This window comes from Schistocerca nitens, chromosome 4 (genome assembly GCF_023898315.1).
Source record: "Schistocerca nitens isolate TAMUIC-IGC-003100 chromosome 4, iqSchNite1.1, whole genome shotgun sequence".
NCBI classification, from domain to species: domain Eukaryota; kingdom Metazoa; phylum Arthropoda; class Insecta; order Orthoptera; family Acrididae; genus Schistocerca; species Schistocerca nitens.
Genome location: NC_064617.1, coordinates 296,596,674 through 296,622,258, shown reverse-complemented (window position 1 = coordinate 296,622,258; position 25,585 = coordinate 296,596,674). Strand labels below are relative to the sequence as shown.

General features: G+C 46.8%; 1 protein-coding gene across 1 annotated transcript in view; it reads left to right on the top strand.

The window, feature by feature from the left end:
- Positions 1 to 25,585, top strand: part of LOC126252065 (transient receptor potential cation channel subfamily V member 5) — a 138,693-nt gene that overhangs the window by 47,580 nt on the left and 65,528 nt on the right. The window contains exons 6-8 of the mRNA XM_049952910.1: positions 374 to 563; positions 14,786 to 14,939; positions 19,327 to 19,477. Of these exons, the coding sequence (XP_049808867.1) occupies positions 374 to 563; positions 14,786 to 14,939; positions 19,327 to 19,477 (495 nt within the window). The remainder of the gene's footprint in view (positions 1 to 373; positions 564 to 14,785; positions 14,940 to 19,326; positions 19,478 to 25,585) is intronic.

The window sequence follows — 25,585 nt, the reverse complement described above, 5'->3', positions numbered from 1 at the left end:
TGCTTCTTGCCGCTAACATACTTCACATACGACCAGAATCTCTCTGGATTTTCTGCCAGGTTTCGAGACAAAGTTACATTGTGGAAACTGTTATAGGCACCTCGCACTGAAGTCCGCGCTAAATTTCGAGCTTCTGTAAAAGATCGCCAATCTTAGGGATTTTGCGTCTGTTTAAATTTGGCATGTTTGTTTCGTCTGCAACAGTGTTCTAACCCGTTTTGTGTACCAATTGTTGGTTTAAATTAAAAGTAGCCAACTTCTGTTCACAACAGTGTCATAATACTCTATTCAGTGTACTGAAAGGAGATTACTTCTCAACCATTCTTAGTGAGAGCGTCATCATCATCTGAGTAACTGAGTATTTTCTTGCCAGGTGAAAGTGTGCTGCACATAGCGATCGTGAACGAGGACCCGGCCATGGTGAAGTTCCTGCTGGACAGTGGTGCCAACGTGCACGAGCGCTGCTTCGGCACGTTCATGAGCCCGGAGGATCAGAAGGCCCAGCGCTCAGACTCCCTGGACCACGAGTGGGTCAACGTCAACTCGGACACAAACTATGAAGGGTATGTCGCTATTGCTCTAAAAATGACATTGTGTCTCCCCGATAGTAGCAACAGTAGATATAATTAAAACCATGAAATGATAGAAATTCTCATTCCAAATGAAGAAAGTTGAACATGCGTTCTTCATCAATTTCTTCAATTTCAGACGGAATAAGTGCTGATGTTGCCTCACTTGCTTGATACCTAATATTGCCCATTGCAGTCCCTTCGAATTACCTTTAGTATGTCCGCCCCGATAGCTCAGTGGTCAGCGTGACGGATTGCCGTCCTACGGTCACGGGTTCGATTCTCGGCTCAGGGACTGGGTGTTGTGCTATCTTCATCCTCATTTCATCCCCATCCGGCGCGCAAGTCTCCCAATGTGGCGTCGAATGTAATAAGTCCTGCACCAAGGCGGCGGGACCTACCCCGCAAAGGGCCTCCCGGCCAATGACGCCAAACGCTCGTTTCATTTCATTTCAGCCGGCCGATGTGGCCGAGCGGTTCTAGGCGCTACAGTCTGGAACCGCGCGAACGCTACGGTCGCAGGTTTGAATCCTGCCTCGGGCATAGATCTGTGTGATGTCCTTAGGTTAGTTAGGTTTAAGTTGTTCTAAGTTCTAAGGGACTGATGACCTCAGAAGTCCCATAGTGCTCAGAGCCATTCGAACCATTTCATTTCACCTTTAGTATCAAAATACATCAACAAAGGCCCGCGAGTTATTGCGTGTCTAAAATATCAAGAACAAATTATGGAGAGACGAGCCTGGTTCTTATATCAAACCTTTCGGCAAACATCCCTGAACAATCTTTGAAATATAATCGATAGACACGATACCCCTTGATTATATCTGGCGGAGGGTCTTGTGTTATCCAATAGAGCAAGGTAGCGGTGTGATTAGCATAGTGGACTCGTATTCTGGAAGACGACGGTTCAGATCCCCTCCAGCCATCCTAAATCGCTCCAGACAAATGCGGAGGTGGTTCCCCTGAAAGGGCAAGGCCGATTTCCTTCCCCATTCTTCCTTAATTCGAGATTGTGCTCAGTCTCTAATGACCTCGTTGTCAACGGGAGCCGGCCGGAGTGGCCGAGCGGTTCTAGGCGCTTCAGTCTGGAACCGAGCGACCGCTACGGTCGCAGGTTCGAATCCTGCCTGGGGCATGGATGTGTGTGATGTCCTTAGGTTAGTTAGGTTTAAGTAGTTCTAAATCTAGCGGACTGATGACCTCAGCTGTTGTCCTATAGTGCACAGAGCCATTTGAATCATTTTTTGTCAACGGGACGTTAATTATCTCCTTCCTTTTTGTCTGTTTACGGCGCGCCCGCATAGCATCGGGTGGAGTTTCCGGAAGTCTTCGTAAGCTAGTTGTTTCGCTCAGTCTGCTGGATGGGGCTCATAGGGTGGATTTCAAGTCATTAGCCTTTCGTCTGGTTCGATGATGACTATCTCCTATCTTGCGCTGATCTTTTTATCTCTACGCAGCTATTACACTCAACATCTTATATAATCTATTTAGCATATTCTAGCCCCTACTACTTTTCCGCTTTATTGCACCATCAAGCTCAGGGTTTACAACTGATGGACGCCGTGACGTATGTCCCACTAATCTGTATCTTCTTCTGGTAAAATTTCATTGTTGCTGTTGTTGTTGTTGTGATCTTCAGTCCTGAGACTGGTTTGATGCAGCTCTCCATGCTACTCAATCCTGTGCAAGCTGCTTCATCTCCCAGTACCTACTGCAACCTACATCCTTCTGAATTTGCTTAGTGTATTCATCTCTTGGTCTCCCTCTTACGATTTTTACCCTCCATGCTGCCCTCCAATACTAAATTGGTGATCCCTTGATGCCTCAGAACGTGCCCTACCAACCGATCCCTTCGTCTAGTCAAGTTGTGCCACAAACTACTCTTCTCCCCAATCCTATTCAATACCTCCTCATTAGTTATGTGATCTACCCATCTAATCTTCAGAATTCTCCTGTAGCACCACATTTCGAAAGCTTCCATTCTCTTCTTGACCAAACTATTTATCGTCCATGTTTCACTTCCATACATGGCTACACTCCATACAAATACTTTCAGAAACGACTTCCTGACACTTAAATCTATACTCGATGTTAACAAATTTCTCTTCTTCAGAAACGCTTTCCTTGCCATTGCCAGTCTACATTTTATATCCTCTCTACTTCGACCATCATCAGTTATTTTGCTCCCCAAATAGCAAAACTCCTTTACTACTTTAAGCGTCTCATTTCCTAATCTAATTCCCTCAGTATCACCCGACTTAATTCGACTACATTCCATTATCCTCGTTTTGCTTTTGTTGATGTTCATCTTATATCATCCTTTCAAGACACTGTCCATTCCGTTCGACTGCTCTACCAAGTCCTTTGCTGTCTCTGACAGAATTACAATTTCACTAATCCACCCAAAGTGAGCTGTGGAGCAAATTCTCAATGCACGCTGAATGTTCTGGTCCGACTCTGGTAGGGTCGCTTAAGAATTACACAAGATAATAGAAGTGCTGTAAATGTGCATCGCTTTGCTATTCTGAAAGGTCTGAATATTTAAATACTTTCTGGAGCTGATTTTAGATCATAGAATCTGGGGTCAGCCATCAGGACTCCGGGGTGCAGGAGGCTGGTTCAGGGCCCTATGGGACGAAGTTATGTTAAAACGCGTTATATACACTGTGTGATCAGAAGTATCCGGACACCCCTATGCAATGCAGAGCCGAACATTAGGAGTCATGAGAGTCGGACCTACTTTTACACAAAAGTACTGTATTGGCCTATGTGACTTTGAACGTGAGCTAGTCATCCGATGTCACCTTCTAAAGCTGCCCAAGTCAACTGTCAGTGACTGTAAGTGGAAATCATAGCTAAACAATGTCAAGCAGACATAATGTACTGACAGACAGGGACCCTCGAGCACTGCGAAGCGTAGAAAAACGCATGAGATCAGCGGAGGGAACCACTCATCAGTTCCAAAGTGCTATCAACGGTCCAGTTAGCATAATGACTGTGACTAAGGAGGTAAAAAGAAATGAGATAGTAGTCGACCAGCTCCTCAAAAGCAACGCATTTCTGTAGTCATGCGCAAGTGACGTTTTATGTAGCGTGAAAAGTGACGCAACTGGACAGTGGACGACTAGAAATGCGTGATTCAGAGTGACAATTCACCCTTTGTCCTGCGGCAGTGGAATGGAAGGGTTTGAGTTTGGCGAATGCCTGAAGAACGTTACCAGCCATCATTTGTAGTGCTATCAGTGACATACCGGAAGAGGTAGTGTTACGGTACGGGAATGTTCCTCGTTGTTACGGCGTAATCCCCCTATTGAGCTTAAGAAAACGTTGAACGCGGAAGGATATGAACACATTTTACACAACATTGTTCTGCGAAGGGTAGCGCGCAGTTCGGAGACGATTGTTTTTATCAACATGACAATGCATTACCTCATAAAGCAGCATCTGAGAGACAATGCTTTGTGGCCAATAACAGTCCTGAAATGGACTGTCCTACCTCTAGTCCCAGCCTTAATTCAGTGGATCACCTTTGCAATGGCTTAGAACGCTGACTTCGCCCCAGATCTCAGTGTCAAAATCAGTACCTTCTGTGGTTTGATCTGTTAAGCAAGAACAGGCGCCGGCCGAAGTGGCCGAGCGGTTCTGGGCGCTACAGTCTGGAACCGCGCGACCGCTACGGTTGCAGGTTCGAATCCTGCCTCGGGCATGGATGTGTGTGATGTCCTTAGGTTAGTTAGGTTTAAGTAGTTCTAAGTCTAGGGGACTGATGACCCCAGATGTTAAGTCCCATAGTGCTCAGAGCCATTTGAACCATTTTGAACCAAGAACAGGCTTCCATTCCTTCAACGGCATTCAGTCACCTCGTTGAAAGCGTCCCCAGTAGAGGTGAAGGTGTCGTAAAGTCGAAGGATGGACACACCCGTCGTTAATTTTCAGTAACAGGTGTATTTATCCTCTTGAGGACCAGATGGTATATTTCAAGTCTACAGCTAGTTATACTCGTGATCAATGAAGTTATTCAGCTAGTACCAAAATACCTTAAAAGAAATCACGTTCTCATGAGCCTATGCTATTCTAATTAATTGTTCCCGATTTTCTAGATGTATTTCGTCGTTTTAGTGCGTGGGAGCGTGATCAGCAGAAACAGGTTTCGTATCAAACAGTAAATCTATTAGCTTGCTGGAGATGATGTCTACCGGCAGAGATGGTCTTGGTGAGGTTTAATCAAAGCCAATAAATGGCATTTGTGCCTGTTTATACATAAAGTGTTGAGAATTCGTTGTGACTTTCGGCGACGTATTTTTGAACAGTAACTCGGTTTTGTCAACATGGAGGTTTCTGCGGATGTTGCAAGACATTGCTTTGGAGGTGATTTAATTTCAGCAGTCCATCGGTCGCATCTCGGATCACTCTGAAAGCTGGTAAACTGCTACCGGGCATTCTCTTAGGTGTAGAGTGGTAACGATTTTAACCCCATCTCGGGAATCTAAATTAGTATGGCTATCCTAATTAAGACTATTTTACAAATTTAGCTGGTCTGCCGATAGACGTTTTGCTACGATTCAGCAGTGCAACACTTCGGTAAATAGTCTCGCACGTCGAACGTCGCTAAGAGTGCAAAGATTCTCGCTGTAGGCGTGAGTATATTCCCACACTACAGTACAGTATCTCCGAGGACGAGTGTAAAAGCGGAAACACTACATGTTTGACAAGCAAGCATTTATAATCATTTTGTGCAAGCAGGCACAAAGTCACTTCACATCCAAAAACTTGATTGGTTGGATTATGGCAGGGGACCAAACAGCGAGGTCATCGGTTCCATCGGATTGGGGAAGGATGGAGAAGGAAGACGACCGTGTCTCTCAAAGGAACCACCACCAAAGGAACCACCTTAAGCGATTTAGGGAAATCACGGAAAACATAAATCAGGATGGCAGGAAGCGGGTTTGAGCCGCTGTCCTCCCGAATGCGAATCCAGTGAGCACATCCACGCAATCAAGGTATGTTTGTACAAGTGTTAGTTTCTACTTAGAATACGTGGAGCTTGGATGAAGACGATTTGCCCATTTTGGTCAGCACTGCTGTTGCGATGCGAAAAAATAAAAAAAAAAAAAGAAATAATAAAAGTGATGTATGGTACAAAGACAGATTATTGAGATGAAAACCTTTGTCTCACATTAGTTTATTCGATAAGTTGAAAATATACTCACACGATTGCTCCAATTATTTCGTGCTCAGTGATGCGATACACACTGAAGCGCCAAAGAAACTGGTATAGGCATCCGTATTCAAATACAGAGATATGTAAACAGGCAGAATACGGCGCTGCAGTAGGCAGCGCCTATATAAGACAGCAAGTGTCTGGCGCAGTTACTAAATCGGTTACTGCTGCTACAATGGCAGGCGCACGAGCCATGGGACACAGCATCTCCGAGGTAACGATGAAGCGGGGATTTCTCCGTACGACCATTTCACGACTGTACCGCGAATATCAGGAATCCGGTAAAACATCAAGTCTCCGACATTGCTGCGGCCGGAAAAAGATCCTGCAAGAACGGGATCCACGACGACTGAAGAGAATCGTTCTACGTGACAAAAGTACAACCCTTCAGCAAATTGCTGCAGATTTCAACGCTAGGGCATTAACGAGCGTCAGTGTGCGAACCATTCAACGAAACATCATCGCTATGGGCTTTCGGAGCTGAAGGCCCGCTCTTATAACTTTGCACGACACAAAGCTTTACGCCTCGTCTGGGCCCGTCAACACCGACATTGGACTGTTGATGACTGGAAACTTGTTGCCTGGTCGGACGAGTCTCGTTTCAAATTGTATCTAGCGGATGGACGTTTACGGGTATGGGGACAGAGTCATGAATCCATGGACCCTTCATGGCAGCAGGTGTGGGGCGTGTGCAGCTGGAGTGATATGGGCCCACTGATACATCTAGACACGACTCTGACAGGTGACACGTACCTAAGCACCCTGTCTGATCACCTGAATCCAGTCATGTCCGTTGTGCATTCCGATGTATTTGGGCACTTCCAGCAGGACAATGCGACACTCCACACGTCCAGAATTGCAACAGAGTGGCTTCAGGAACACTCTTCTGTGATTAAACACTTCCACTAACCACCAACCTCCCCATACATGAAAATTATTGAGCATACCTCGGATGTTTGCAACGTGCTGTTCAGAAGAGATGTCCACCCCTCGTACTCTTACCGATTTATGGACTGCCCCACAGGATTCATGGAGTCAATCACTACTTCAGACATCAGTCAAGTTCATGCCACGTCGTGTTGCGGCACTTCAGCGTGTCCGCGGGGCCCTGCACGATATTAGGCAGGTGTAGCAGTTTCTTTGGCTCTTAAGTGTATTTGAATCACCTCTCACTCGTGACATCTTATATTAAGAGGTAGGATCCAATCGTGAGACATGTTATAACACCACACGATAGGCTGACAGCAACACTGTAATTTCCAGCGAGGTGAAAGGGTTATGAAACTTCAAATACACTCCTGAAATATGCGAGTGTTGACTAACGTACTTCACATCTCCTTGTCCTAGATTAAAATGTCCCTTCATTTTTCCTCTTCTTGTACTGTGTTATGAGAGAACTCATCTTTTTAATAACGACATAACTGACTGTGAGTTAGTAATTGTTTTGTACTTTGTTAAAACTGAAACGTACGCAACATCTCTATTTACCTTAAGGTGATAGGCTTTCGATTTAAGGCTTCTGAAACAAGGCTGACGTTCATACATTCGAATAAGCTTTTCCAAAAGTCTGCAATTGAATTACTTCACATCGCTCGACATAGCACTGCTACGAACTTGATCTCGCAGCCGATGTTTGTTTGTTTAAGCCTGCACATTGCCGTTACACACGCTCAAGAATGTGGACTTGGCTGCACTACTGAAATTCAGTCAACCGTCAAGCTGCTTGAACAGTCAGAATATTTGCGCAAAAATATACCACAGACAGTCAAGCACAATTGCAAGTACATGATGAAGCATGCTTGTCTAGTTTTCAGCTATGTGTCCGGCTACCTTAAGGAACGTTTCATGTTCTTCTGCATTGCTGTCTATCCAGTCACAGTCTTCAAACACTTTACATACAAACATTCACCAACTGACTCTATGAATCCACGGTTAATTTGTAGTGTTTTCTTTTGAAATGTTAATTATACGTTATTTTAGTTCAAAATGGTTCAAATGGCTCTGAGCACTATGCGACTTAACTGCTGAGGTATCAGTCGCCTAGAACTTAGAACTAATTAAACCTAACTAACCTAAGGACATCACACACATCCATGCCCGAGGCAAGATTCGAACCTGCGACCGTAGCGGTCGCTCGGTTCCAGACTGTAGCGCCTAGAACCGCACGGCCACGCCAGCCGGCGTTATTTTAGTCCTTTTGTAAACAATACTATGTCATCAGCAAATGAATTGTGATTCATGTGTGTTCTGTGAATATATTTACGTACTTCCTTCTACTTTCGAGATCCATAAATACACTCTAGGGCTGCTGAGAGCTGTTCTGGTGATACAGTATCCCCTATTCGACTCTTTGAATAGCTCTATCCGCCTACTCCTCGGAGCTTCCGTCTTTTCGCACCGTGTCCTACACGGGTCGCAGCCTGAACCGCTCATTCTTAACTAATTTAGCCAGTAAGTAGGCCCCAGCCACAATCTTTTAAGAAAGAACACTCAGAGAGACACCCTTCACCTCCAGGTTGGACAAAACCCCGTTCCCCGAATGCTGGAAACTGGCTTGGCGTCCACGATAGGCAGACAGATGAGCCCCCATGCGCGGCGAGGAACGATATGTTACATTCCCTTTGAGTCCTGAATAGCACGCTATTCTCAGTTAAGCTTAACATAATCTGTAACACTGATGTACACTCCTGGAAATGGAAAAAAGAACACATTGACACCGGTGTGTCAGACCCACCATACTTGCTCCGGACACTGCGAGAGGGCTGTACAAGCAATGATCACACGCACGGCACAGCGGACACACCAGGAACCGCGGTGTTGGCCGTCGAATGGCGCTAGCTGCGCAGCATTTGTGCACCGCCGCCGTCAGTGTCAGCCAGTTTGCCGTGCCATACGGAGCTCCATCGCAGTCTTTAACACTGGTAGCATGCCGCGACAGCGTGGACGTGAACCGTATGTGCAGTTGACGGACTTTGAGCGAGGGCGTATAGTGGGCATGCGGGAGGCCGGGTGGACGTACCGCCGAATTGCTCAACACGTGGGGCGTGAGGTCTCCACAGTACATCGATGTTGTCGCCAGTGGTCGGCGGAAGGTGCACGTGCCCGTCGACCTGGGACCGGACCGCAGCGACGCACGGATGCACGCCAAGACCGTAGGATCCTACGCAGTGCCGTAGGGGACCGCACCGCCACTTCCCAGCAAATTAGGGACACTGTTGCTCCTGGGGTATCGGCGAGGACCATTCGCAACCGTCTCCATGAAGCTGGGCTACGGTCCCGCACACCATTAGGCCGTCTTCCGCTCACGCCCCAACATCGTGCAGCCCGCCTCCAGTGGTGTCGCGACAGGCGTGAATGGAGGGACGAATGGAGACGTGTCGTCTTCAGCGATGAGAGTCGCTTCTGCCTTGGTGCCAATGATGGTCGTATGCGTGTTTGGCGCCGTGCAGGTGAGCGCCACAATCAGGACTGCATACGACCGAGGCACACAGGGCCAACACCCGGCATCATGGTGTGGGGAGCGATCTCCTACACTGGCCGTACACCACTGGTGATCGTCGAGGGGACACTGAAAAGTGCACGGTACATCCAAACCGTCATCGAACCCATCGTTCTACCATTCCTAGACCGGCAAGGGAACTTGCTGTTCCAACAGGACAATGCACGTCCGCATGTATCCCGTGCCACCCAACGTGCTCTAGAAGGTGTAAGTCAACTACCCTGGCCAGCAAGATCTCCGGATCTGTCCGCCATTGAGCATGTTTGGGACTGCATGAAGCGTCGTCTCACGCGGTCTGCACGTCCAGCACGAACGCTGGTCCAACGGAGGCGCCAGGTGGAAATGGCATGGCAAGCCGTTCCACAGGACTACATCCAGCATCTCTACGATCGTCTCCATGGGAGAATAGCAGCCTGCATTGCTGCGAAAGGTGGATATACACTGTACTAGTGCCGACATTGTGCATGCTCTGTTGCCTGTGTCTATGTGCCTGTGGTTCTGTCAGTGTGATCATGTGATGTATCTGACCCCAGGAATGTGTCAATAAAGTTTCCCCTTCCTGGGACAATGAATTCACGGTGTTCTTATTTCAATTTCCAGGAGTGTATATACCCATTAGCATTGCCGCGCCACGACCTGTTCTGGAGCAATGAACTGCCTAGCGCCAGTGCAAAAAAACTACTGGCGATATGCTTTCATTATGGTAACCACGCACCATACTAAGAAGACATCTTCAGAGCGCAAGAGTACTTACTTATTCAGTACGCTGACGCTGCAGATTACGACCACCACCGCTTCTGAAAAGCGTCTCACCTTTCAGCTACAGGACATCCACAACCGCTGACCGGACGAGAAAATCTTTTGCTTCACAGTGGCGAGCAAGCGCGATAACTTGTTTTGGTTTCCGGCGGAAAGTGCTGGCGAGAGGGAAGTACTAGCCACCCTGGTTCTCAAAAATAGTGCTTGGATCAGACACTCTCTCTCTCAGACAGTATCTACAAATTTGCGTGATGCCGAGCTTCGCCGCCAGTAACATTTTCTAACTTTGGGATGACGAGCATTTTCACTCACCTTTGTCTGTACTTAGGCTCCAGAAGCTACAGGCATGCGCCCGAGCAGAAGGCTGTACACACGCCACCTGGCTGCTTCACACCGCTGAGTGACTTCGTGACTACTTCCCCCGGGCGTCCACTTCCCTGGTAAGACGTGTCATCCAGTCCGGTCTGGTAGTTGCCTGGCTTGCCTGTCGCTGCACTTCCGTCCTGGTACACAATGTTGTCATTGATCACTACAAGGGGCGGGCACACGCCTTCAACGTCGATCATGCTGAGGGCTACGCTTCGAGTACCTTTCTTCCCTATTGATGAAATGCCCTGCTTAACCCGCAGGACAGGACAGATAGAATAAATTGTGGAAAAAGGTCCAAAATAAGGGGCTCTCAGTTACACTCGAACATGGAACTTTATTATTTGATCAAACATTACAAGAGCCCAAAAAACTTAAACACACAGCTTTAATCTTTGGGACTTAATTACCGGCTGAAAGCCACTTTAATTTAAAAACGGCTGAAGGCCAATAATTTAAACGCAAGCATAATCATAAATTTAAAAGGCAAGCCTTATCTTACAACATTGCTTTATTTAGGCTGAAGACCCGAAAAGTATACTATCATATACTGATCACCCAAAACATTATATGCGCGTGCATAATAGCATGGGGGACTGATGACCTTCGCTGTTTAGTCCCCCTTAAACATCCCAACAACCACCACCACCACCACCATAATAGCACGTTGGTCCACATTTCGAACAAAATTCTGCGTGGTATCGATTAGAAATTTCCTTGGGTGATTTCCGGAGGTACCAGATGTTTATGTACGGGTCACTCCATAACTTACGGAATCTGTGAAGAAAGAGCTGCCGCCTAATAGCGTCCCAAAAGAGTTCCAGTGGCTTCAGATCAGGTGAATTTCGTGGCCAAGACTCCAACAAAACTCCACTTTTATGCTACAGATACGACCTTAGCAAAATTCTGGCCTTATAACACAGGACAGTTGTCCTGATGAAAGATGCAACCGCTATCAGGGAAGACATCAATCATGTAAGTACGCACTTCACCTACAATTACGTTCACGCAGTCCACAGCTGTCACGATGCCTTCAATTACTACCACAGGTCCCAGAGAAGTAAAGCTGTACGTCCCCCATAGCATCATATTGCACCCACCGACTTGCATCTGTAGCGAAGTCCATGTATGGAGTAAGCATTTCATGACACGACCATTGTCATAGTGTAGCAATAAATGTTTCATCCAGCCGTATGACATTTCCATTTATCCACTGCTCAATCTCGTTTATCCCATGCCACTGTCGATGTCGATGTCGCTGTCGTCAGGTCAACATTGGAACACATATGGGTCCTCTGCCGTGGAGACACATATTTATCAATGTGGACTGAATAGTGTGCTCCTGAACACCTGTTCCTCCACCACCATTATACTCTCTCGTCAAATCTGACACAGGTCGCCGCCTATCCTCCTTCACAGCACGGTCAAGCCTCTGACGTCAAAGTTCTGTGATGAGGCATGAACGTCCAACAACTTGTCGCCTACTCCTGGTTTCATTTTCCTTCAATCACCTATCACAGATGATTACGATAACAGCTGCGATCGGTTTCTGTGTTTCCAAGATACTCGTTCGCAGGCGCCGGGCCATAACAGTCTGCTCTTTGCCAGAGTTGCTTACATCAGCTAGAATTGTTCCTCTTTCGTCTCTGATCGTCTAATTTACTTTCCCTACAGTGTCACGTGCCGACTCACCACCAGACGACATTCAGTCTCGCGATGGGCATAGGCCATAATGGTTTGGCTCATCAGTGTTGGTTGAATGAAAGTATTGTTTCTCAAGGATTGTTAATACAGATTGAGACGCCCAGCTTAACCCGCAGGACAGGACAGATAGTTTAAATTGTGGAAAGGGGCCAAAATAAGGGCTGTCATTTACACTCGAACATACAACTTTATTATTTGATGAAACATTACAAGAGCCCAAAAAATTTTTTTGAAACACACAGCTTTAATCTTTGGGACTTAATTACCGGCTGAAAGCCACTTTAATTTAAAAATGGCTGGAGGCCAATAACTTAAAACGCAAGCATAATCATAAATTTAAAAGGCAAGCCTTATCTTACAACATTTCTTTATTTAGGCTGAAGACCCAAAGAATCTAAGATTTTCAGAGCAAACAATTTGAATTCAAAATCAGCTGAAAGCCCAACACTTAAGGCTAAACAACATTAATTTTTTTAAAAGAAAGAAAACAAAGGCCTTACATAAAACTGTTCTTAATTAGGCAAAACTCAACCAAAACAGAAATTTAAAAGGCAAAGCCTTGTCTTAAAACAGTTCTTTAGTTAGGCTGAAGGCCCAACGAATCAGACACTTCAAGAGCAAGCAAGTTAAATTCAAATCGGCTGAAGGCCTAACACTTAAAACTCCATAACATAATTTTTTTTAATACCAAAGGCCTTACGTGAAACGATTCTTTGAACTAGGCTGAAGGCCTTAAGAGCAAAACAACTCAAAATCGGCTGAAGGCCCAACGTTTAAAATTCAACAACATCAAAACCTTTAAAATGCCAAGGGTCTTACTTGAAACAGTTCTTTAAATTTGGCTGAAGGCCTAAAGAATCTTACGCCTTAAGGGCAAAACAACCTTAATTTTAAAAAATCGGCTAGAAGCCATACAAACACAAGCAACAACAACAAATATAAAAAAAGGCAGTACACCCAAGGGCGCTCAGATGTTCGAGGGTCGGCCTGGAATTCAAACACTAACGCTCTCTTAGGTGAGACAGGCGACCGGGCCAACCGTTCACGATCTTGACGACAACCAAACCGACCGACAGTCAACGGACCCACCGACAAGATAACTTCCACTTCACCCGACCAGGACACAACAGGGAGTTTAACGGAACAACGTAGAAGATATTGGCGCCCACACCCAATCATACACGGAGCTGTCAAACTACACACCGTGCTGGACAGCAACAACACGATGAGGAAACTACACTGCCTGAAATTCATATCAACGGCCAGGGCAGGTAACCTGAACGTTAACGGCCACAAGGAACAAGATTCCGCTGGTGCACTTCAATTCAATTAACCAAATACAATGAAGCTCCACCGGAGGGTGGCCAGAATTTTCCAACTTGAAAACCACGTTGTTGCTCGCGGGAATATCTCAACAGCCGACAACGAATTCCAAACGACACAGTGTGAACAGTTTTGACATGCTGGTAGATTAAATCAAAACTCAACTTTCGTGTCGAGGGCCGGGGAGCCACGGACCTCGTAGCAATGGGAACAGCCCCGCACACTCCGGCACCGCATAGAGACCGTCAGAGGCCCCGGCCAAACTACGTCCCGCGGAGAATTCCTCGCTGCTCCACGCCAACCGACCGACTCCCAGGCTCGGAAACGGTGAAACGACCAAGTACTGGTATACGTCGGCCGATGAGACGACCAACCGAACGAACAACCAACGGTCGTCCCGCTCCAATCTCCCTACGTCGGACAGTTCATGTGTGTCGCCAGCGGTCGGCGAGCACTGGTTGTCGGCGCCTCACCGGCGCTCCGTCCCTCCAACTTCACTGCTGCTGCGTCCCGAATGCACTGCTGGTCCGTCCCGAACTTCTCGCCAGACACATGACGACCCGGAAATACTATAGGTCGCTCCAAAGATGGTACGACAGTGCACTTATCTATACGCACTGCTTCTGCCGCTCACGGACAAAAATGGTTCAAATGGCTCTGAGCACTATGGGACATAACAGCTATGGTCATCAGTCCCCTAGAACTTAGAACTACTTCAACCTAACTAACCTAAGGACATCACACAACACCCAGTCATCACGAGGCAGAGAAAATCCCTGACCCCGCCGGGAATCGAACCCGGGAACCCGGGCGTCGCTCACGGACAAGTGAGGCAGGAAGTTAGTGACGCCATTGAGTGGAATAAGAAAACGAGGCGGCAGTTTCGTAACAGAAGATGACAAAGAATATATGGGATAAACGCGAGCCGTGCATGGTTCACAGATTTTGTTGAAATAAAAGTTTCGTCAAAGTCCATGAACCCCTGACAACTAATAACTCACTGCCCCACACCTCATTGTCATTGCTGACTTGCAAATGTTCCATTGTGCTATTTCCACTATACCTCAAAAGTCGCTAATGTTACACAAACCTTTAATTTCACAAAGTAAGCTTCACATGCATGCAACTTAACAAGTAGACGATTTTAATTGCAGGTTTGCAGATTTTTGTTATGACCATTGTTATGACCATATTGTAGGTGGCTGTATGTGGATTTTTCTGAATAAAATTACAGTTCTCACAGATATTATTGACTATTACTCAGTTGACAATGTTCAGTAGTCAGGATCTCACCTGCCGACACATTAAAAGTAAACTAAAATATTTGGCGTGGCATGTTGGCAGCTACGTGTACTGGGGGGAATACCCGCTGAGCTTCGCTGCCTGCCTGGGACAGGAGGAGTGCTACCGGCTGGTGCTCGCCAAGGGTGCCAACCCAGATAGCCAAGACACCAACGGAAACACCACGCTGCACATGCTCGTCATCCACAAGAAGATGGCAAGTATCACACACCATACGTCCTCCATTAACGAGACAGCTGCCGATGTGTGCTGTGACGCTACACTGTAGAAATGTGTGGTTTTAGTTGCTGTATCATAATTATGTTTATATTTTATTACGAACTACAGATCCAAATATTGAAATTTATTGCTGAACTTCAGCTGAAAGAGGTATACATTTACTACTTAAAGCGACATATGAAAATTTGTGCCGGGCCGGAAACCGTGCCCGGATTTCCCATTTACTGCGAACTTAAGCCATCCGAGCACACTCTCCAGACCGACCCAAACTTCCATATGTCAAACTTCCACATGTCACGCACTTATCTATCTCTCCTCATAGATTATTAATTCATTTATTCACAATCTCACATCTCGTGATTACCGTGCAGCTTTTAGAATCAAGACAACGAGAAGTCATAGCTTATCGTAGTCATTTTCGTCACAGGCCCATCTTCGCCTTACATATTTATATATTTATGTTTGATGGCGAATTCGTAGACGGTGGGTGTTACCCGCTTACTGGAACGGTTTTTTCTCTACAGGCAGAACGACATTTTTCTTCGCGAAGTGTGAGAGTTGTGTCACAAGAATACAGGATGAATCACCTAAAACTTGAACTGCTAATATTGCAGAGATGGAAAGTGCTGCCGATGTGCGATTTTCACAGAATGGACTGGTAGATGGTGGCTCGTATTTTTAGCCAGTGAACAGATTGTAATAATAGTTATATAGTGTATTCTATGTTCAAACATGTCTATTGGTAGCAACAGACTAAAAATAGGGTAAATGTCAGCGGTGTTTCTTCCAGGATTCTAGAGTGAATCGTTTACGAGATATCATATTTTGAAAAACTTCCACATCGACAGATGTTTCTGCAATTGAACCTGCTTAGTTGCTAGGTACGAAGTTGCTAGGTACGAAGTTGCTATGATTTCCCTTAGTGCGCTTGTGTGTTCCTTAAGTGAACTACGACTTGCTAGTCACTTATTTTGTGACAGTCCAAGAAGTAGGTCGTGAGTTGACGGTGGGATTTACCAATGCACAAAAAGCTGACATGCTCATGGTGTATGGAGAGTGTAGGAAGAATGTAGTTCGTTCTTGTACAGTGTATGCGGCAAGATGTCTCAATAGAAGTTAACTATCTCGGCACTAATTTATCAACCTCTTCACCCAGTTGCGTGAAAGTGGTAGTAAAACACCTAGACAAGGTAACAGAAGGACATAAGTGACGACAGAATAGATGGAAATTAATGTTTGTGCTGCTGCTGCAGTTGATCCACAAGTTAGCCCCCGAGCCGGCCGGTGTGGCCGAGCGGTTCTAAGCGCTTCAGTTTGGAACCGCGTGACCGCTACGGTCGCAGGTTCGAATCCTGCCTCGGGCATGGATGTGTGTGATGTCCTTAGGTTAGTTAGGTTTAAGTAGTTCTAAGTTCTAGGGGACTGATGACCTCAGAAGTTAAGTCCCATAGTGCTCAGAGCCATTTAGCCCCCGAGCAATCGCTCGAGAGAATGGCATGAGTCAATCAAACGTCCTATGCATTCGCTCTCGACACAGGTTCCATCCCTATCACATCTCCCTCCTTCAAGAGGAGCTGTTTGGAAACGGTTATGAGAAGTGTGTTAATTTCTATAGATGGACATTACGACAGGATACTCCAGATGTATACTGAAGCGCCAAAGAAACTGGTATAGGCATGCGAATTCAAATACAAAGATATCCAAGGAGGAGAATACGGCGCTGCGATCGGCAACGCCTAAATAGAACAACAAGTGTCTGATGCAATTGTTAGATCGATTACTGCTGCTACGTTGGCAGGTCATCAAGATTTAAGTGAGTTTGAACGTGGTGTTATAGTCGGTGCACGAGCGATGGGAGGTGGCAATGAAGTGGGGATTTTCCCGTACGATCATTTCACGAGTATACCGTGAATATCAGGAATCTGGTAAAACATCAAATCTCCGACATCGCTGCGGCCGGGAAAAGATCCTGCAAGAACGGGACCAACGACGACGGAAGAGAATCGTTCAACATGACAGAAGTGCAACCATTCCACAAATTGCTCCAGATTTCAATGCTGGGCCATCAACAAGTGTCAGCGTGCCAACCATTCAACAAAATATCGTTGACTTGGGCTTTCAGAGCCGAAGGCCCACTCGTGTACCCTTGATGGCTGCACGACACAAAGCTTTACGCCTCGCCTGGGGCCGTCAACACCGACATTCGACTGTTGATGACCGGAAATATGTTTCTTGGTCATATGAGTCTTGTTTAAAATTGTATCGAGCCGATGGATGTGTACGGGTATGGAGACAACCTCATGAATCCTAAGATCCTTCATGTCAGAAGGTTACTGTTCAAGCTGGTGAAGGCTCTGTAACGGTGTGGAGCGTGTGCATTTCGAGTGATACGGAACCCCTGATACGTGTAGATAAGACTCTGACAGGTGACACGTACGTAAGCATCGTGTCTGATCACCTGCATCCATTCATGTCCATTGTGCTTTCCAACAGAATTGAGCAATTCCAGCAGGACAATGCGACACCCCTGCGTCCAGAATTGCTACAGATTGGCTCCAGGAACATTCTTCCGAATTTAAACACTTTCGCTGGCCATCAAACTCCCCATACATGAGCATTATTGAGCATATCTGGGATGCCTTTCAACGTGCTGTTCAGTCCTACAGAATTAATAGTCTCAGTACCCTCCAGCACTACTTCAGACATCAATCGAGTCCATGCCACGTCGTGTTGCGGCAGTTCTGCGTGCTCGCGGGGGCATGATATTAGGCCAGGTGTACCAGTTTCTTTGGCTCTTCAATGTATCATGTATCTTGTTCAGTGATGCCGCCACATTTATCAATCATGGCCAGACAAACCGCCGAACCATGCCATATTGGTCTGTTGACAATCTCCATTGTCTTCAGCTGGTGGAACGTCAGCGTCCAAGGAATGTAAACGAGTGATGTGGGTCTGTTTTCCTTAGACGGAATATTAAACGCGCACAAGTATCGCAGCTTCATAACAGACCATCTTCAACGGATACTGCAAAACATTCCACTGGAGATTAAGAGGAACCTGTGGTACCGGCATGGTGGCTGTCCAGCCCGTAGTGCTCGAAGTACTAGAGCGTGTCTTCAAGAATTGTCTACAAATTGTTGGATTGGAAGCAAAGGACCTGTACTTTGGCCGGACCGTTCCCTGGTTTTGACGGCTATAGACTTTGTGGGGAAAGCTGAAAGACGCTGTCTACAAGGACATGCCAACTACACCCGATGATATGCAACGACGTATTACCGCTCGCGCATCTCCGATGAAACGCTACCACGTATGCAGCAGTTGTTCCATATCAGTCTGGAAGCATGTACTGCGCTGCAGGTGGTCATTTTGAATACAATCCCTGATGTTCAACTGTCTCGTTACTGATCAGAATCTACATAACAAGTGTAAGCACTTGAGTTTTACTTAAGTGTGTGCTGCCACAAGTATTGTACAAGTATCGGTGTGGGAACTTTTCAAAATGGATGTCCCGTAAGCGACTCGCACTAGAATCTTATAACAAACATCACTGAGATTCTAATTTATCTTACTTTCGGTTTGTTAATATCAACAAGCATGGTTCCATCTAAAAAGTGTATGTCTGCACAAAAAATACACATATATTATTAAAATCTGTTGATTTGCTAGCAATACGAGCCCTCTGCGAAAACTGCACATCAATATGACTTGCTGTGCGAGTTTTAGGTGTTCACCCTGTATATATCAGTTTCGTTTGACAGTGATGAGTGTATGCGATGTTTGAGTGCTGTGTTCATGACAATAAATTAGAGACAAGGAAAAGAGAGAAGCCCTAGTCGGCATACAGCATACTTCTCTTTAAGAGTACCACGAGGTTCGCGGAGCTTAGCGTACTCATTCGATGGACGGACACACTGTGCAGAGTTTGGGATTTTAAACCAGAACACTGTCACAAAGTGTAGTAATCTGAAACTGTACTTCACAATCCCTCTCCATGTCGGTTAAATGTTGGCGGTGAAAACTGTTTGCAAAATGGTTACCACACAGTCGAACGTCACTTCAGAAGCATGCATTAGCGGCCTTGACACCGGGTATAACTTCAGCAGACATTCAACATAAACAGCGTAACAGTTCAATTCTCGAAGCATTTCAAGAACAGCTAGGCGTAGCGAAATAACACAAACTAGATTTTCAGCAAGAAAAACCGATCTTTCCTCTTTACTGCTATGTAAACCGATGCCTAATCATAAATAAAAATGGGAAATCTTATGAATCGAAGGCGAGCGTTGTCAAACAGTTGTCCTTACTGTTTAGTTCGGCATTAATGTGTCTCTTGATGATATGCTTTTTGATTTCACGTTTTGCAGACCCAGTTCGACATGGCTTATGAAGTTGGCTCTTCACTCGACATTAAAAATAACCTCAACCTCACACCTCTCACGTTAGCCGCTAAGCTGGCACGAATAGAGATGTTTTTCCATATCTTAAACATAGAAAGAGAGATCTACTGGCAAATAGGTAAGTATATTTGTAGACTGGTCATTTAGTCAGCCTTCGACAACTATTCAGGCGTCATGTGACGCTAGAATTAGCACAGTGCGAAGAGCGGAGTGGGGACTCTTACTCGTCTGGTATTTCTTTCCCTGACCACCTAGTAGTCGTCTTCAACTGTTCTAAATGCAAGATCTCACAAAATAGTAACTGCACTGCAAATACACTGTTCGGGTTTGCCACCGGATTGTATTGTGTAAATTCCGCAGTATTTCATCGGTGCAACTGCTCGACTACTCTAACGCCCAGGGCAGGTAACTGGAACGTTAGCGGCCACAAGGCAGAAGATACCGTTGGTGCACTTCACTAATACATTACAATCATTTCAATAGTTAAACACCATACAGGAAGGCGACTGCAAAATTTGCAGAGTCCAGCTGCTTGCTGCTGTCACTGCTGCAAGACGCGACTGATGATAATCGCGGTGCAGCGTCGACATTTATCACACCACTAGCAGGCAATATGTGTGGTAGGGAAGACGCCAGCAGTTGGAGGAGAGCGGCGCTCCTAGTGACCCCTGCTGGGTGCTACAGAAAGGCCTTCAGCGCGTGCCCTATGGGCAATGACTGTGCTTCTGGACACTCCTGTGGTTAAAAGCTAAATTAAATCTCAGCTGTGCGTTGCATCGAGTCATGGATCGGAAGTTCTTGTTTAACTGTGAAATATGGTTTCGCAGGACACAGCGGATCAGATTGTGGAAAAGGGGCCCAAATCAGTTGCTGCTAGTTGCACAAACATACAAACTTTATTTGCCCAAAACACTTAATCACACACGCCCTTAAAAGAACTCAGAAACAATATGGCTGAAGGCCAGAAAACAAGTTATTAAAATTACGTTAAGGAATACACATGGCTGAAGGCCTCAGTTACAAAATAGAAGAACTGAGGGCTTAAGGCCTGGATAACAAGAACTCCAGTAAGGAAATTTTAAAAGGTTTTAGACAAAGATCTTCCAAATTTTAATTTAAGTAGACTGAAGGCCTAATCTTAAAATATTTGACATAAGGTTCGGCAGAAGGCCATACACTGAACATAGAACAACTCAAGTCGTAAGGCATGGATAACAAATTAAGATAGAGAGGAAAATTTTGAAATTTCAAATGATTTTTTCTTTGACAGCTGAAGGCCGTATCCCAAAATACTTCACATTAAGTTCGGCTGAAGGCCGTATACTGAACATGGAACAACTCAAGGCTTAAGGCCTGGATAAAAAATTGATATACACTCCTGGAAATGGAAAAAAGAACACATTGACACCGGTGTGTCAGACCCACCATACTTGCTCCGGACACTGCGAGAGGGCTGTACAAGCAATGATCACACGCACGGCACAGCGGACACACCAGGAACCGCGGTGTTGGCCGTCGAATGGCGCTAGCTGCGCAGCATTTGTGCACCGCCGCCGTCAGTGTCAGCCAGTTTGCCGTGGCATACGGAGCTCCATCGCAGTCTTTAACACTGGTAGCATGCCGCGACAGCGTGGACGTGAACCGTATGTGCAGTTGACGGACTTTGAGCGAGGGCGTATAGTGGGCATGCGGGAGGCCGGGTGGACGTACCGCCGAATTGCTCAACACGTGGGGCGTGAGGTCTCCACAGTACATCGATGTTGTCGCCAGTGGTCGGCGGAAGGTGCACGTGCCCGTCGACCTGGGACCGGACCGCAGCGACGCACGGATGCACGCCAAGACCGTAGGATCCTACGCAGTGCCGTAGGGGACCGCACCGCCACTTCCCAGCAAATTAGGGACACTGTTGCTCCTGGGGTATCGGCGAGGACCATTCGCAACCGTCTCCATGAAGCTGGGCTACGGTCCCGCACACCGTTAGGCCGTCTTCCGCTCACGCCCCAACATCGTGCAGCCCGCCTCCAGTGGTGTCGCGACAGGCGTGAATGGAGGGACGAATGGAGACGTGTCGTCTTCAGCGATGAGAGTCGCTTCTGCCTTGGTGCCAATGATAGTCGTATGCGTGTTTGGCGTCGTGCAGGTGAGCGCCACAATCAGGACTGCATACGACCGAGGCACACAGGGCCAACACCCGGCATCATGGTGTGGGGAGCGATCTCCTACACTGGCCGTACACCACTGGTGATCGTCGAGGGGACACTGAATAGTGCACTGTACATCCAAACCGTCATCGAACCCATCGTTCTACCATTCCTAGACCGGCAAGGGAACTTGCTGTTCCAACAGGACAATGCACGTCCGCATGTATCCCGTGCCACCCAACGTGCTCTAGAAGGTGTAAGTCAACTACCCTGGCCAGCAAGATCTCCGGATCTGTCCCCCATTGAGCATGTTTGGGACTGGATGAAGCGTCGTCTCACGCGGTCTGCACGTCCAGCACGAACGCTGGTCCAACTGAGGCGCCAGGTGGAAATGGCATGGCAAGCCGTTCCACAGCACTACATCCAGCATCTCTACGATCGTCTCCATGGGAGAATAGCAGCCTGCATTGCTGCGAAAGGTGGATATACACTGTACTAGTGCCGACATTGTGCATGCTCTGTTGCCTGTGTCTATGTGCCTGTGGTTCTGTCAGTGTGATCATGTGATGTATCTGACCCCAGGAATGTGTCAATAAAGTTTCCCCTTCCTGGGACAATGAATTCACGGTGTTCTTATTTCAATTTCCAGGAGTGTAGAAAGAAAATTATCAAATGATGATTTTTCCTTTTTCTTTTGCTTCAGACGGCTGACGGCCATATCTTAAAATATTTCACTTAAGGTTCGGCTGAGGGCCAAATACTGAACATTAAAACAAACTTATTTAGTACATGGCTGAAGGCCTCGCACCGTACTTGAAACAAAAGAAAATCCAAGCCCAAACAACAGAACAGTGGTGCTCAGAAGTGTTCCGAGGGCCGGCCTGGGGAGGAAACTCTAACAACAGTTTAGGTGAGACAGGCAGCCAAGCGTAACACCAAATAATCTGGAGGTAGCACAACCTAGGGACGGCTGAAGAACCAACCAACAGCCTAATCACTTCCCTTCCACCCAACCAACGGCACGACAAGCGAAAATATCAGCAAGGACGAAGATCGCAGCAGCACTATGTCTTCATAATTGGAAGCTAAACAGAGTCAAGTAACAATAACCACTCAAAGAGAAAAAAAAGGAGAACAACATCAAGCTGTCGAACTACACGCCATGCTGGACAGCATCAACACGGCGAGGAAAACACACTGCCAGAAAACTACTCTAACGACCAGGGCAGGTAACCGGAACGTTAGCGGCCACAAGGCAGAAGATACCGTTGGTGCACTTCACTAATACGTTACAATCATTTCAATAGTTAAACACCATACAGGAAGATGGCTGCAAAATTTACCAACTCCAGCACACCATACGTTGCTGCTTGCGGGAATGGCCCAGGAAGCAACAACCAGAAATGAACGAAGAGATGTCACAGCAGTTGAGGTTTTGTAACAGGTTAACTGGTTACTCAACTCCAGTATCCAGGTTCGGTGGGCGACGAACTTTGCAGCTCTCGCAGCTAGTGCCTCACAGCTCTGACTGTGTGTGCATGCTGCCAGCGGCCGCGGTCTGACCACATGCCGCAGAGACTTCCTCGCTGCTCTGTCGCAACCGACTGACTACCCACACACACCACCAAAGATGGTACACACACCAAAGATGGTACAGCAGTACTAGTATCGATAAGCGCTGCTGCTGTCACTGACAGAGGCAAGAGAGCAACTCGTTCAGGTAGTAACTGAGGGAGCAATAAGGCGCCACTCTATGATGAGAAAATGACGAAAAGAAAAAACGGCATCAACGCGAGCCGGCCACAGCTCACCCTGTTTTGATTTACTGGCAGCTGGTGCTGGATTCTAGACAGCGCTTAATTGAAAACCTGCATTCCTGTTGATAGGATTGTCCACCATACGGATACATATGGCCTCCTTAATAATACAGTCCTAGAAAGATGACTCTGGGGATAAAATTTCAGTCTTTTCGAAAAAATGCGATGTCCCGTGTCCAGACAATGCTCCGCCACCGCTGATTTATCAGGTTACACCAGGCGCGTGTGACGATGGTGTTCGACGCAGTGTTCTTGCACGGTTCGGCATGTCTGCCCAATATAACTTTTTCTATTATTGGCATATGATATTATGCACGCCACATTTCCTTAGACCAAGGCCGTCTTTGACCGAGCACAATAAATTCATGAATTTATCCGGTGGCAGGAAAACACACTTGATGTCGTGGCTTTTGAGGATTCTTTCTATTCTTGAAGACATGCCGCAAAAATAGGGCAAGAACGTCGTTGCAGTGGGTGCTCCGCATCTTCATTTACATCCCTGCTTTGAATTTTCTCAGAACGGAATGCAAGACATAGCTGTCTATCGGAACAGTTATTCTGTTGGAATACTGCACTCACGTGTTCTAGCTCACCAGATAGACTGCTGGCATCTGAGACCACATGTGCTCTATGCACCAAAGAGCGCAAGACTACCGCCTTGTGCAGTGTGATGACAACTTGTGGCCTGAAAATATAGCTCTGTGTCTCAGTGGGCTATCGGCTTTTCTTCTCACCATGACATCCAGGAATGGTAAAATGCCATCTTTTTTCCACTTCCACTGTAAACTGTAAATTTCTAATGGGAGGTTCCAACAGCGAAGTAAGATGTTTGGGCAGAAAATAGGTAGCAGTTCCAATGTTGCTCACTATTGGTTAGAGAGGAGACCTATCCTTATGTGTCTTCCGTAGGCCATACAGCCTTGGAATAACTGCAGCGTGTTGGTGCAGGCTCTTAATGACTTTATAAGGAATAGAACTCTTTTTGAGAAGGTCTAACCATGCAAGAACGTTGTGTCGAACACCATCGTCATACACGCCAGCGGCAACCTGGTAAATCAGCGGTGGCGCAACACTGCCTGGACACAGGGCATCGCACGTTTTAAGAAAAGACTGCAGTTTTATCCCCACCGTCATCTTTCTGGGACTGTGTTGTCTAGTAGGCCATACATATCCGTGCTGTGGACAATCTTATCAAAAGGGATGAAAGTTTTCAGTTAAGTGGAGCATGGAATCCAGCACTGGCGGCCATTAAATCAGAACAGGGGAAACAGGAACTTCCGATTCATCACGTGACGCAACGTACTACTGAAATTTAATTCAGCCTTTAACCACAGGAGTGTCCGGCAGCACAGTCATTGCCCATAGAGCATGTATGGATGGCCTTTCCTCCAACTGCGAAAGGTCTTCCTGTGCACGTGTATTACCTGCTCCTGACCTGATAAATTTCGATGCCACGGCGCAATTAGCCCCCATCTTCTCCTTTTCCTTGAACACATTCGCACCCTTTATATTGCCTGCCGCCTCAATCCCCCTCACCCCCTGGTCTCTCCCTTCCTCTCCACCCCCAGCCTGTTGCCGCACCTTTACCATTGTGTCCCACCCTCTCTCCATCTCCACACCCTCTGCCTCCTTTCCCAACGCAACTTCCACCATGTACCTCTCCCTGATGACGAGCTTCGCCCTGACGTCTACCCTTCCTACCAACTCTGACCCCATCTTCCTCCTGCCTCCTCCTCAGGGCTCCCTCTCCTCCCCCTCCCTTCTCCTGAGCAGCTTCCACTCCTACTACCCCTCCCTCTCTTGTGTTTGTGGTGTCACCGCCAGACACCACACTTGCTAGGTGGTAGCCTTTAAATCGGCCGCGGTCCGTTAGTATACGTCGGACCCGCGTGTCGCCACTATCAGTGATTGCAGACCGAGCGCCGCCACACGGCAGGTCTAGAGAGACTTCCTAGCACTCGCCCCAGTTGTACAGCCGACTTTGCTAGTGATGGTTCACTGACAAAATACGCTCTCATTTGCCGAGACGATAGTTAGCATAGCCTTCAGCTGCGTCATTTGCTACTACGTAGCAAGGCGCCATTACCAGTTACTATTGATGCTGTAAAACATGTACCGTCAAGAGCGATGTTCACCATTTATGGATTAAAGTTAAGTATTCCAGCAGCTACGTACGTTTTTTGCTAGTCTAATTTCCTTGACCTGTTCCAGACCTCACGCCAGCCTGCGTGAACTAAAACGCGTGCCTTTCGGCTTGCTCTTACATTA